The following is a 14,386-nucleotide window of genomic DNA, read 5'->3' on the forward strand; positions in this document are numbered from 1 at the left end:
AGAGAATCAGAGCGAAGCGCCCAGTAAATCAGATGACATGGGCCGATTTCGAGAAGGAATTCTTTGAGGAGTTCTTTCACATGCGGGTCACAAACCGCCACTACGACGAGTTCACTGAGTTTCATCAGGGCAACCATTCAGTGGAGGAAGCCGTGAAGAAATTCAACAAATTGGCTCGTCTATGCCCTGAACTAGTCAGCACAGAGAAAGAACGAGTCCGGTTGATGCTCAAGATGTTGAGGCCGGAAATAGCGATGAATGTGGCTGGTGGCGTTCATAGGCCACAAACCACCGAAGAGCTAGTGAGCAGTGCTCTAATCACTGAGCATTACCAGAATAGCATCAAGCAGCAGAAGCAAGTCCTCTCAGAAGCTAAGGGCCAAGGAGGCTCATGCACTCAGAAACAGCAGGGCCACAGCTCCCATGGCTCTAACTGGAAAGGGAACTCCAGCAACAAGCACAAACCAGGGAGTTACCCAAAAGGAGGGCCAACCAGCAAGCAGCCCAGTTATCCAAAGTGTGCTACTTGTGGGAAATTCCATCCTGGAGTTTGTCGTAAGGGCACACGAGGATGCTTTGAATGCGGACAGGAAGGGCATATGGCCAAGCAGTGTCCAAACAAGATCAGTCTTCCTCAGCCACAGCCGATTCAGTATGGAGGCCAGCCAGCTCAGTTACATCAGATGTAGGCCGCTTTAGATGGTCCACATATCAGCCAGGGCAGATTAGAAGCCCCTCCAGCTACGACCAATGCGAGGATCTACTCACTCACCAGAGAGGACGCAGCGAATGCCTCGACAGTTGTTACAGGTCAGGTTAGTATTTTACAGCAAAGTACAACTGTCTTATTCGATACTGGGGCAACCCATTCATACATATCCAGGGCATTTGCTGAGAAGTTAGCAGTACCTCCAGAGGTACTCAGTAGCCAGTTCCTTACGACGTTACCCTCAGGAGAAATCATGGCGTCTACGCACTGGCTCAGAGCAGTGCCGGTCACTATAGTAGACAGAGAGCTCTTTTACGATCTGATTGTGATTAATATGACCGACTACGACGTTATCTTCGGGATGGACTTCTTAATCAAATACGGTGCCTCTATCGAGTGCCGTAAACAGAAAGTCATATTCCAACCTGAAGCGGAAGCACAGTTCAAATTCGTCGGAGGACCCAGGAGAAAGGCCAAGAAGTTTCTCTCAGCTATGAAGGCACGGAGGTTGATGGATTCAGGATGTACGGGGTTCTTAGCACACGTAGTCAGTACCAGTCAGGACAAGGACCAACAACTAGCACAGGTCCGAGTCGTATGTGACTACCCAGCAGTCTTCCCTGAAGAGTTACCAGACCTAGCACCAGACAGGGAGATCGAATTTGAGATAGAGCTCATCCCCGGTACAAATCCTATCTCCAAAGCACCTTACCGCATGGGTCCAGCAGAACTAAAAGAACTTCATGAGCAACTACAAGAGCTGCTTGACAAAGACTTCATACGCCCTAGTCACTCACCATGGGGAGCACCTGTATTGTTCGTGAAGAAGAAGGATGGGAGCATGCGCCTGTGTATAGATTACCGGGCACTGAACCAAGTCACAATCAAGAACAGGTATCCTCTTCCCAGAATTGATGACATGTTCGACCAGCTAAAGGGAGCAGCAGTGTTCTCTAAGATAGACCTCAGATCAGGTTATCATCAGGTGAAGGTTAAAGAAGGGGATATACCCAAGACAGCATTCAGAACCAGATACGGACATTACGAGTTCGTAGTCATGCCCTTTGGCGTGACAAATGCTCCAGCTACTTTCATGGACCTCATGAACAGGGTATTCAGGGAATATTTAGATAAGTTCGTTATCATGTTCATCGATGACATTCTTATCTATTCCAGAACTCAAGAAGAACATGCAGAGCACCTGAGAACAGTATTGCAGACCGTTCAGCAGAACCAGCTGTACGCCAAGTTCACAAAATGTGAATTTTGGTTAGATCAGGTGTCCTTCCTGGGTCATATCATCTCAAAGGATGGTATCATGGTAGACCCCAGTAAGATAGAAGCTGTGAGCAACTGGAAAAGACCCAAGAACGCCAGTGAGATCAGAAGTTTTCTGGGATTAGCAAGCTACTACAGAAAATTCGTAGAGGACTTCTCCAGGATAGCCTCCCCACTGACAGCTCTTACCAGAAAGAACAGAAAATTTCAGTGGACAGAGGACTGTGAGAACAGTTTCAGCGAGCTGAAAAGAAGATTGGCCAATGCACCTATACTGACTCTACCAAAAACGTAGATAGCTTCGATATATATAGTGATGCCTCGAAGTTGGGACTAGGAGCAGTGCTGATGCAAGATGGCAAGGTAATCGGCTACGCCTCCAGACAACTTAAGGATTATGAGAGGAATTACCCCACTCATGACCTTGAGTTTGCAGCAGTAGTGTTCGCTCTCAAAATTTGGAGACATTACTTGTATGGAGCTCAGTGTAGAGTGTATACAGATCATCAGAGTCTGAAGTATTTCTTCACTTAGAAGGATCAGAATATGCGACAGCACAGATGGCTAGAGCTGGTCAAAGACTACGACATAGACATCCTCTACCACCCAGGAAAAGCAAATAGGGTGGCAGATGCACTTAGCAGAAAGTCCAGTGCTGTCCTATTATCTCTAGCAGCCATATCACCGCCCCTATAGAAGGACATCTCAGATTTCGGTCTCGAGCTCATAGTCGGACATCTCTCTACTATGACATTAGAGTCTACCTTGCTCGGTGACATCCAAACAGCTCAGGAGCAGGATCCTGAAATTCAGAGAATCAAGCAAGGTTTAGCAGAATCAGAAGGTGGAGAGTTCATAATATCAGATAGCGGGGTATTATATTTTGGTGACAGATTATGCGTTCCAGATCAGGAGGAACTACAGAGGAAAATCCTAGACGAGGCTCACAAGACTCCTTATGCGATGCATCCGGGCTCCACTAAAATGTATCAGGACTTGAAGAAACGTTTTTGGTGGCCTGGGATGAAGAGAGGCATCGCTCGATATGTCAACACCTGTCTAACCTGTCAGAGGGTTAAGGCAGAACATCAGAGACCAGGGGGAGTTTTGCAGCCCATACAGATACCAGAATGGAAGTGGGAAGACATTTCTATGGATTTCATCGTGGGATTACCCAGAACCACGAATGGTTTTGATACCATCTGGGTAATAGTCGACAGATTGACTAAATCAGCCCACTTCTTAGCTATCAGGATATCCTACTCCATGGAACAGCTAGCTCAATTGTATCTCAAGGAGATCGTTAGATTACATGGAGTCCCACGAACCATCATCTCAAACAGAGACAGTAGATTCACATCACACTTCTGGGAGTGTGTACAGTCAGCTTTGGGCACGAAGTTAAAGTTCAGCACAGCTTTCCACCCTCAGACAGATGGACAGACAGAGCGAGTAAATCAGGTACTCGAAGATATGCTCCGAGCATGTGCCCTAGATTTCAAAGGAAGTTGGTGCAAATATCTGAGTCTAGCAGAATTTGCATACAACAACAGCTATCAGGCCACCATCGGTATGGCACCTTATGAGGCTCTCTATGGGCGGAGGTGTAGATCTCCAATCTGCTGGTATGAGAGTGGTGAACAGAAAGAGCTAGAACTTCAGACAGATCTAGTAGCAGATACCACAGCAGCTATACAGCGGATCCGCCAGAGGATAGAGACAGCTCAGAGCCGCCAGAAAAGCTATGCTAATATACGGCGCAGACCTTTAGAGTTTTCAGTTGGGGATTCAGTGTTCCTTAGAGTATCTCCCATGAATGGAGTAATGCGTTTTGGGAAGAAGGGCAAGCTAAGTCCCAGATATGTGAGACCATACCTTATCAGCAGAAGAGTGGGCAAGGTAGCATATGAGCTAGAGCTGCCCCAGGAAATGTCAGCTGTCCATAATGTATTTCATGTCTCTATGCTGAAAAAGCATATCCCAGATGTCACCCAGGTGATTGAGCCCCAGTCGGTACAGATCCGAGAAGACCTCAGCTATGACAGTCGGCCTATTCAGATAATAGACCGAGCAGTTAAGAAATTACGAAACAAGGAAGTACCATTAGTCAAGGTTATTTGGCACAGTCACACAGCAGGAGAGGCAACTTGGGAGACAGAAGCTAGCATGAGAAAGAAGTACCCAGAATTATTCTAAGTTCGAGGACGAACTTTTTATAAGGTATGAGAGATTGTAACGCCCGAAAATTCTCAAAACTATATTAGAAATATTGTATGATTTTTCTGGAATTTTTAGATATTTTTCCGGAATTTTTAGAGTAGCGAAAGTAACAAAAATAAATATAAGCGTAAAACGGCCTTCGCGGGAATTGAACCCATGACCTCTAGCCGAGCCGAGACTTAAGTGAATCCGGCTAGCCAGGAGCCCCAGCAGGGGTGTGCTGAAAGAAGAGGGAATCAATAATATTTATATTAGAGTTGGGCCGAAATACCCACTTAATATAAATAGAAAACTTGAGTGGGTTGGTTTATTCTTTGGTTCGGGAACTCTCCACCGAGACCTCACCTTACACGCCGCCCCCTCTCCTTCTCCTTCTTCCTCTCGGCGCCAACCCTAAGGTTCTCTCCCTAGGGCCCTAAGAGCACCTTCCGGCAGTAATTCCAGCACAAGAACGTTTCCCTCCGCGAGAAGAACGCGTTGGAGCGAGGAGATTGTCGAAAGGATCGTCTCCACCGGAATTCTAGCGAATAGAGTTGTAAGGAAATTAGCGTACAAGGTAAGAAACCCCTCACCTGCAGTATAAGTAGCTTCCGTGTGGATTTTATATTTTAGTTTAGCAGTACATAGACTTTTGACACAAGGGATGTGAATTAGCGCACACCAAGTGTTCGATTAAATTGTTTATCGCAGTAAAATGCAACTTAGGCATTTTAGTAGCTTGGATAAATGCAATAGAAGCATTTTTACAGATTATTTAGCAGTCTTGCTTCAGCTTTTACCGGACTAGATGTCCAATGAGTGGGCTCCCACAGTCGCCTCTAGGTTTAGATAACCTAGTTCTGGGTTTAGACAACCTAGTAAGAGCAAGATCAATATTTATTAGCTAGTGTTCAGTATTTTACCTTTCAGTGGCACTGTACAGGATTAGATATCCATTGGGCTGAGCTCCCATAGTCGGTCCCTAGGTTTTGATAACCTAGTAAACCTTACTAAATTCGGGACTTGCAACCCCGGGTCTAGTTAAGGATGCGCGCATAGCATGTACAGTTGCCGAGCCCATTAGCAGTATGATTATGTATTTTGATCTAGTACGTTATTAGCTTTTCAAAACTCACAAAGGTTAGTTAAGTTAGTTGAGTTTGAATTCAGCTCCAGTTTAAATCAGTTCATATTCAGTTCAGCTTTTCCCTTTATTGATGCATATGATTGTTTATGATTAGCTTTGTATGTCATGCTTTAGCGTTCATATTCAGTGATTTCAGTATACCATGTTTAGCAAGTTCAGCATCTGTTTAATAGCATGTTTTTAAAAGCATAAATGCATCGTGTGCATGTTTTAGTGAGGTAGATGGTTTCTTACTAAGCGAAAGCTTATAGATACTTCTTTTCCTTATACTGCAGATAAAGGTAAAGGAAAGATGGACTAGCGGAGGCTGGAAGTCAATGTCATGATGAAGATGTGTGTGGAAGGAACCTGGGGTAGAGATCTTGGAGAAACTAGCAAACTAACACTTTAGATTTATATCATGTTGAATTCCGCATTTTTAGTTGTTTTAATGCATGAATTATGAAAGACCTGTCTAGATTGTTAGTAACCATGCTTAGAATGTCATTTAAATGTTGTTAGAACGTTTGGTATGAGGTTTAGAATTGTTGTAGGTGATTTTGGCACGAACAAGTGCTGAAATCAGACCTTTTGTTGAAATCAGAAACTCGGATCGATCAGCTGATCGATTCGAGGGTCTCCAATCGATCAACTGATCGACTGGGCAATTCGGCTCGCGAACAGTAGGCATCTTGATCGATCAGCCGATCGATCCAGCCATTTCTGTCACGAACAGAAGGCCCTGGGATCGATCACTGGATCGATTGACCATCCTGGATCGATCAGTCGATCGATCCAGATTATTGCCCGAGCACAGTAGCGTGCTGGATCGATCACTGGATCGATCCAACCTATGTCCCGCATACAGTAGCCGGCTGGATCGATCACTGGATCGATCCGACTATTCCAATCGATCCGTGGATCGATTGGGAGGTCTGGTATCAGCGGGGAAGTGTCTAAGTTCAGTTCCTTGGCCCTGGGGAAGGTAAAACATGTTATGAGTAGTCAGTTTACCTCCCTTAGCTTGTATAGAACCAAGAAATGTCAGTAGTTAGTAAAATTTTAACTAGTACAGCTTCCGCATTTAGATTTAGTAATGGTCAGGGAATAGTTTAGCACAGCATAATGTGACGATCGGTCTTACAGCCTAGTTAGTAGAAGGCGGGTCGTTACAGGTTAAGTAATCAATCTTAGTCAAATACTAACTGGATATATATACTTAACTTGACTAACCAAGTGAACACTGTTATCTTCTGATAGTCAGTTAGTAACTAACAGTTAGACATTTAAGGATAATTTCTAGATGAATACTTTCCTTAAATAATATTATGTTCAAGAGGAGAATATTGTGAAAAATACTTTCAAAATTTTTGTCTTTATCTTAAAATTTTTCCTCTTCTTGATTTTTTTAAAAATATATTCTATTTTCAAAATGAATTTACTTAAATGGTTTGAATTTTTTTTAAAAATTGTTTTGAAAAATTCACTTTCAAAAGTTGCACTAAAAATGAAATCTTGAAAACTGCTTTGCAACAGTTAAGAATTACCTTGAATGTTTGTGCCAATTTTATCTTCAAACATTTAACCATTTGGAAAATGTTTGGTAATTACTTTGAAAACAACTTCTTTGGTGGTTTATTTGAAAATATCTTGTAAAAATATTTTGAAAAATACTTTGAAAATTATTTTATCACTTTGCAAATTATTTTGAATAATTTCTTCTTATTCTTGGAATTTTTTACTTAATAATCTCTTTAAAGATTTTTTTTAGAAATTATTTTAAAAAGTCCTTTATAACCTACTATTTTGAAATTTTCAAATTTACCTTTACTGAAAAAAAATTATTAGAAAAAATATTTTGACTTAATCTTTTGACTTAGTGCTTGTTATTCAAAATCCTCCTTAAGTCTAAAATATACTAGATTCCTTGTCAATTTTTTTCATGCCTACCTCCCATGCTTACTCTACCTTTTTATTTTAATTCTTTTGCATATATTTTTTTTATGAATATCAAATGAGGAGGGTAAGAGTTAACAAAAGATAAACTAATCTTGAAAAATATTAACCCTAAAATAACCAAGAGAAAATAGAATTTACAATTACTCAACACTTTTATTCTCTTGAGTCTTATTATTACTATTTCATTTCTGCATATCTTTTCCTAACTTTAACTCAGGTTGTCATTGCATCAAAAAGAGGAAGATTATTGGTGTGATTTATACTAACAGTCTAACTCAGGTTTTGATAAATGACAAGTGAGTTAAGTTAGGTGCCTTTGTGATCTAAGTGCTTTACGAATCGTGCAGGAATTGACAAGTCTAGAGGACCAAACACCGGACTAAAATCCAGCTAGGTCCACAAGATCAGATAGCTGGTGCGAAGTCTAGATAGGTCAACGGACCGACCTGATATCTGGCAAAAAGTCTGATAGACAACCAGCAGAAGTCCAGTTGAGTTTGCAGACCTGACAACTAGCATGAAGACCTGGTGGGTCGTGAGGCTAGTCAACCGACTATAAATTGATAAGTGAAGGTAAGTCACCGGAGGAGAGTGACTCGGTGAGGATGCGTCCTGATTACGAGACAGTAGGTGTCGGTCCAGTTTATGTCCATTTCGGATCCCTAAACTGAAATCTTAACTAGATTCTGATCTCAGGAGAGACAGGATTTAATTACTACTTAGTATTATTATGCTAACATTTATCTTACAAGTTATTATTTAGTTTATGAGACTAACATGTTTTGCAGGGTAATAAGAGCACAAAAAGCCTCTGGTGAACAGTACCTGAGCCGTCTTCCAGGGGATGGAAGACGCCTTGGCATTGTTCATAGAAGGCACTTTCATTGTATGGAAGGAACCTTCCGTGGGATAAAAATCAAACCTCGTCGCGGATAAGGATCAGTTTGTTCGAGATCAAATTTGTCAGGTTGGAGGCGCCTTTAAGACCTTTGAATGTGCCTTCCACAACCTTTATAAGGGCTTCTCAACCTAAGCTTCTACAACAACTTCCATACAAGCTTCCATGCGCCCAAATACCGAGCTCAAGCCGACCATATTGGAAAGTGTTTGGTAATCTTTTCATTTGTGTACTTAATTACTACAAAAAGACAAATGCAATGTGTTGCACTTGTTCTGAATTCTTTTATACTCGATTCCCTCTTCCGGAGGTACCAAAAGAGGTATTTTAGTGACTTACCCATCGATAAGTCCACGGGACCTAGGTCTTGGAGTAGGAGTCGCCGAAAGCTCCGAACCAAGTAAAACAGAACGCTTGCTCTTTTAGTCATTTTTTATTTCGCTTTCTTACTTAGTTTTTCGCTGCACACTTTATTTTTGAAAACAAAAAAGACTTGTTTTAAAAAATCACGTGATTCACCCCCCCCCTTCTAACGTGCGACTCGATCAAATAGTATCAAGCCAACCGAAATTAATCGGTCGTGGTTACTTTGACTGAGTCATCCCATCCCTTGATCTTGGACTAGATCAAATAGTGTTTGAAGTTTATGATTTAGGGTTTAAGGTTTTAGTGAAATAATTAATTTTTCCCATTATAGCAGTTATCGAGTATCTTCTACACGTTGTAGCAGCTACCGAGTAGCTTCTACACATTTTGGCTAAATCTTAAATTTTAAAATCTTGAATTCGAAATTCAAAACTGTGAACACTAAAATAGTTGATTTTTCATGTTGTAGCAATTATCAAGTAGCTTTTAAACATTGTACAATTTATTGAATAACTTTTATAAATTTGACTCAAATCTAAAATCTTATGTCATAAACTATGAACACTATTATATCAAAATACCTTTATCAACTTGATCAAAATTATTTAAATTTTATTAAAATTATTTTAAAATAATTGTAGAAACTACAAAGTAGTTTTTACCCATTGTATTAGCTACAACTAGATGTTACAATAACATTGGAAGTAAAAAATAACATTAGAGAAGCTATCAATAGTTACCATAACAATCTTGAATAAGGGATATTTTGAGAATAAAATATGTGATAAGTACCCTTTTATTTTTATTTTTTTAAAGGAATGCTTTCTCGTTGATTTATATAATTTGGAGAGTCCTTTTGATTTTTGCTCTTATGTTATAATATCATTGAAAGGTGAAATGTAAGATTTTGGAAATTATATAGGTATTGTAGCAATTTTGAAAATTTCAGGGTTTTTGAAAAAAAAATATCTAGGGCAAAACGACAATTTTGCCGTAGGTTCAATCTTCAATTCTACGCCATTTAGGGTTTAAGACAACCAACCACCTTCAAGGCCACAAATCCTAGCCCCCTTCTACATTTTTGTTCTTCTTTTTTTTATTTTTTCACACCTCAATGATCGCCTTCTGCGACCCAATTCATCTTCCGACGTGCCATGCGGCGGCTCCGCCAACTCCCAATCGTTCTTCCTAATCCCGCCGCCGCTGCTCCTCCTTTGCGCCGCTCTATCCGTTGGGCTAACGCCGCCGTTATCGAAGACACCGTCTTTCAAGAAGTTGGAGATAAGCAGAACTTGGATACCGCGGTGCCCCGACTTCCTGCTTGCCGCTTGTCCGTTCCTTTTGTCGTCTGCGTCCTGCGCAAGTTCCGCAGGAAACCTTGCGCCGCTCTCGCTTCCTTCAAGGTGTTTGAGAACCTCGGCTTCCGACACACTCTTTGCACTTTTGCTGAACTCGTTCGCATTTTGGGAGAAGCTGATCGTCGGAATCGGTTGGTAGAAGTTTTCTCCGATAGGTTTGTTGTCAGCCAAGGAAGTTTGGATTTTGGGGTCTCTGCCCTCTTTGATGTCCTTCGTTGCAATTCTACTAGCACTGATACGCTCGTTGTGGTCTTCGGTGCGCTTGTTAAGGCATATACGCTCTGCGGCATGTATAAACAGGCCACCGAGGCGTTCTGTCAGCTCCCAGAACTTGGTTTCGTTCCTTCAATGAAGCTTTGTAGTTACCTAATGAATTGCCTCGCAGAAAATGGCAACTTACATATGTTACTGCAGGTGTTTGATACATTGGAGATGCTTGGAATGCATCCGGATGTTTACATGTTCACCATATTGATCAAGGCAATGTGTCAAGAGGGAAAGTTGGATGAGGCGTTGAGTGTCTTGAATGTGATGAAGGAAGTTGGTGTTCAGCTCGATCAAATTACTTGCCAAACGGTTCTAGAAGGAATGTGTGCCAATGAAAGACCTGATTTGGCTTATTTGTTTCTTGAAGAAATTGCGAGTGAGGGTGTAATTTTGCCTCTTGTTTCTTATAACAAAGTGATTAGCAGATTGTGTAAGAAGAATAGAGTTGAAGAAGCAGAAAATATTTTGGAATATATGAAGAAAAATGGAGTGCACGCTGATGGGTTCAGCTATTGCTGTCTCATTCAAGGCCACTGTGGCGGAGGTAATGTAGTGAGAGCATTAGATCTTCGGGAGGAGATGATCTCAAAGGGTATTAGGAAGGATCATGTTGCAGTTAGCATCTTAATTCAATGTTTCTGTAAGAGGGGCATGGCTTCTGCAGCTTTACATTACTTAAACAAAGTTAGAGCATCAGAAATTTACCATGATAAAATTCTTTACAGTATTGGACTAGACATTTATTGTAAGTTGGGAAAGATGAGTGAAGCAGTAAACTTGCTTGATGAGATGGAGAGTCAGGGAATAGCTCCAGATAGAATTCACTTAACAAATTTGATAAAAGGGTTTTGCAAGAATTGTGATATCATCAATGCTGAAAAAGTGTTCGCTGGTATGATGAAGATCAATGTGCATCCTGATCCCGTGACATTCAATATACTTGCCAAAGGTTTTTGTAAAAATGGTTTTGTGGACAAGGCATCTGATCTTGTACTTTATATGATCAACCATGGCGTACAACCTACTGAAAGGACCTATCATTTGATAATTGATAGGCTCTGCAGAGAAAACAAATTAGAGGAAGCAGAAAAGTTATTTATGTCATTAGAAGAAAAGGGGATTGGTCAAAAATCCCTTCTTCCAAGTGCGATGGTCTCAGCTCAGATAGAACTTAATAATACAAAGGAGGCCTGTGCACTTTTTATCTGGCTATCTAAGCAAGGGCATCTTGTAAATGAGATTGCCTGCTCAAAGCTTGTAAGTGAGCTGTGTAATAAGGGAGATTTAAGGACAGCTTCAATGGTGATTAAGACTATGTTAGATAGGCATATTACCCCAGACAAGATAACCTATTGTAAACTTATTGGAGCTTATTCTCGAGTAGGAGACATGACTAATGCTAAGATTTGGTTTGAGGATATGAGGAAACGAGGGGTGTCACCAGATGTTGTAGTATATACTACACTAATGAATGGATACTGCAAGGTCAATTTCTTGCATGAAGCTTGCCAGTTATTTCGTGAGATGATTGAAAGAGGAATTCCTGTTGATGTACATGCTTTCACAGTCATACTGGATGGCCATCTAAAGGCAAATCATCATCTAGGTTGGCTGTATCGTGACAAGAAAGAATGCATAAGTGAAATGAAATCCAAGTTCTTAATTCTTTTGAATAGCATGAAGGAAATGGAGATCAAACCAGATATAGTCTGCTATACTGTTTTGATTGATGGTTATTTCAAGATGGAATGTGTTCAGGCTGCTAACAGACTTCTTTCTGAGATGATTGCAAGAGGAATATTACCAGATGCCTGCACATATACTGCTCTTTTATGTGGTTATTGTCACCTCGGTCAAATTGGTAAGGCTGAAATGTTGTTGGAAGAAATGATACTGAAAGGAGTTAAACCTGATTTAGTTGTTTTATCAGTGATGGCAAGGTGGAACTTGTCACCTAAATTGTTTCAGTCTGTAGATCTTCCTTCCGACACTTGATCAGTCACTGTGTTTGCTTCACTGTAAAGAATTACTTTTCAGCAGGTACATGCAATTTATATATAGTGATTCAATGTTCTAATATGTACTTTCATTTGTTTAGATGGCGATAGCTATTGCAGGTTACAATTATCTCGGAGGCCATGGATGTTGCTGCTTTAAAAGAGCACAGGTCATACACATGTATGATTACATTTTAATTTCATTTATCGGATTTGGTTTCAAACTTTTATCAGACATAAGTATAATTTTGTAATGACTTCTCTGGAGCATTTATTGCTATGTTAGGCTTGTTATAAAGTAATGCATTTTAAAATTCTAAACCATATTTTAACTAGCATGATTCATTTAATTGACTCATTGAGTTTAAATCAATTAAGCTGGTTGAAAACTGACATTGAATTAGAAACTCATGAAGGGGAATCTAACATGGTAGCACTCTGGGTGCCAATTTTGCTTAAACTAATGAACTGTTCAGAGTTCTGGGATGATAATCTCCTGAACCTCTCCTGCATATTTTGAATCACGCAGACAATCTTTTACCATTTTGCATCTAAATTCCATTTTTTAAGCTTTTAATTTGGATCTTCTTTTTTTTCTGAGTAGACCCTATGTTTTATTTGTTGTTTAATTTGATCTTGTATCTTGTGGAAGTTTGTATTTTTGAAAGGAGTAATAGATTCTCATTCATCAGGTGAATATGTTATAGGTTTTCAGCTTAAAAAGTTGGAAATTGAAAGGGGACCAATCGTCTCTCTACATATATATCCAATTTAAAGGTCAGTTCCATCTATCATAAAATCAAATGTTTGTCTGAATCTGTAACTATTTTTCTCAGTTTTCATCTCCTTTTCAGAACCCGGTCTACTGAATGAATGATTAATGATCTTCCTCCTCCATTCTATTGTAGGACACATATAGAGCGATATGGCCTTTGCATGGAGCTCAATGAAGTGATAAGATGATGCAGCGAGCCTCAAATAGTTGGGAACACAGCTTGATGATGAATAGTTATCTGATGAATTTGCAAATACAAGTCTGTGACAACTCCAGCATGATTTGAGAATATGCAGATTTATCTGCTATCTATGGGATTAGGCCGTCATACATGATGTAAAAGAACGCAGATTCTTCATCTGCCATACTCATTTCTCTGACGCGAGGACAGGTATTTCTCCACAACCCCAACTTGTTTTTGTACTTCCAACCCAAATATTCATGCAATGACTACAATCATTTTCTGAGATAGAGGTTTTGAGTTGTTCTAGTTGTTGATCATCCCTCAGATCTCTAAATTGTAAATTTCATCCCAATAACCATGCTCTGTGATCTCTCGAGCCCTGGAGCTAGGATCGGTATGCGCTAGTAAACAAATTTATGTAGCAAAGCAAAGATGCATGCATATATAAATTTACTTACATAAGCCCAGCTGCATCAGAACCACGTGTTGCACTGGGATTGGTGGAATAGATGTTTACCAGACTTAGTTTATCTCCCACCATAAATAGATTTTGTTAGCATGTAAGAGCCATCAAATGAAGCTTTCTTGTAAAGTAAAATAACACTGCTAATCCTTAACCCAAATTTAACGTTCTTATTTATATTCTGGTAGGTAGCTGAGTGGACACCCGAACGCTTCCTGCGTTGAGTTCAATAAACTGATGCTATGCAGGTGCGTGTGAAGCAGCTAAGCATGAATTAGAGAGACAAGTGCCAATTCGTGGTCATTAATCTGTCGTAAATAAATTGTGTTTTTCGTGTCCAAGTATACAGAACATTTTAAACTTTTTTTTTTAAATGATGGATTGATGGGTCGTTTATTAAATTTCCAACAAATTATATAAAATATAAAATTAATTTAATTCAATAAATGGGTTGATTGGTCCATTTATTTACATATTTAGGTTGCGCCACCACTTTGAATTAATCAACCTTAACCTAGTTTCCGTTCGCCTAAATGTAGCCCATGAACTTGTCTCCAATATGTTCGAACAACACTCAGTAATTTTTATTAATTGCTTTGCTGAATCAATTAAAGGTATTAATGAGGTTGGACGACTTAATTGGAATGATAACATAAGATTTGTCAGACATGTCGAACAATGCCCTTATTCGGTTGCATCAGGATTTATAAAAGTTAGATGCATTCGTGTGACAAAAGGCGAAATCGCTCGCCCCCAGCGCCCCCGCTGCACCCGACTCAAGGTCATCACGAGGAAGGTAAATCACAA

The 14,386-nt window shown here is 40.1% G+C and overlaps 1 protein-coding gene across 18 annotated transcripts; it reads left to right on the forward strand.

The window, feature by feature from the left end:
- Positions 1-9,570: 9,570 nt before the first annotated feature.
- Positions 9,571-13,953, forward strand: LOC121996693 (pentatricopeptide repeat-containing protein At2g26790, mitochondrial-like). Of its 18 annotated transcripts, none has more exons than XM_042550747.1 (6): positions 9,571-12,021; positions 12,091-12,200; positions 12,259-12,338; positions 12,865-12,934; positions 13,066-13,323; positions 13,768-13,953. In XM_042550747.1, the coding sequence occupies exons 1-2, from the start codon at positions 9,690-9,692 to the stop codon at positions 12,153-12,155; spliced, it is 2,397 nt and encodes a 798-aa protein (XP_042406681.1). In that variant the 5' UTR covers positions 9,571-9,689; the 3' UTR covers positions 12,156-12,200; positions 12,259-12,338; positions 12,865-12,934; positions 13,066-13,323; positions 13,768-13,953. The 18 variants fall into 18 exon arrangements, with proteins under 18 accessions (XP_042406681.1, XP_042406680.1, XP_042406673.1 ...); XM_042550746.1 differs by having other exon boundaries at positions 12,278-12,338; XM_042550739.1 differs by having other exon boundaries at positions 9,571-12,200; positions 12,850-12,934.
- The last annotated feature ends 433 nt before the right edge of the window (positions 13,954-14,386 follow it).

This window comes from Zingiber officinale, chromosome 6A, assembly GCF_018446385.1.
Source record: "Zingiber officinale cultivar Zhangliang chromosome 6A, Zo_v1.1, whole genome shotgun sequence".
Classification (NCBI taxonomy): domain Eukaryota; kingdom Viridiplantae; phylum Streptophyta; class Magnoliopsida; order Zingiberales; family Zingiberaceae; genus Zingiber; species Zingiber officinale.

What these genes read in the sequence shown, in the direction of transcription:
- LOC121996693 (XM_042550734.1), top strand. Translation starts at nt 9,690, where the DNA reads ATGCGGCGGCTCCGCCAACTCCCAATCGTTCTTCCTAATCCCGCCGCC.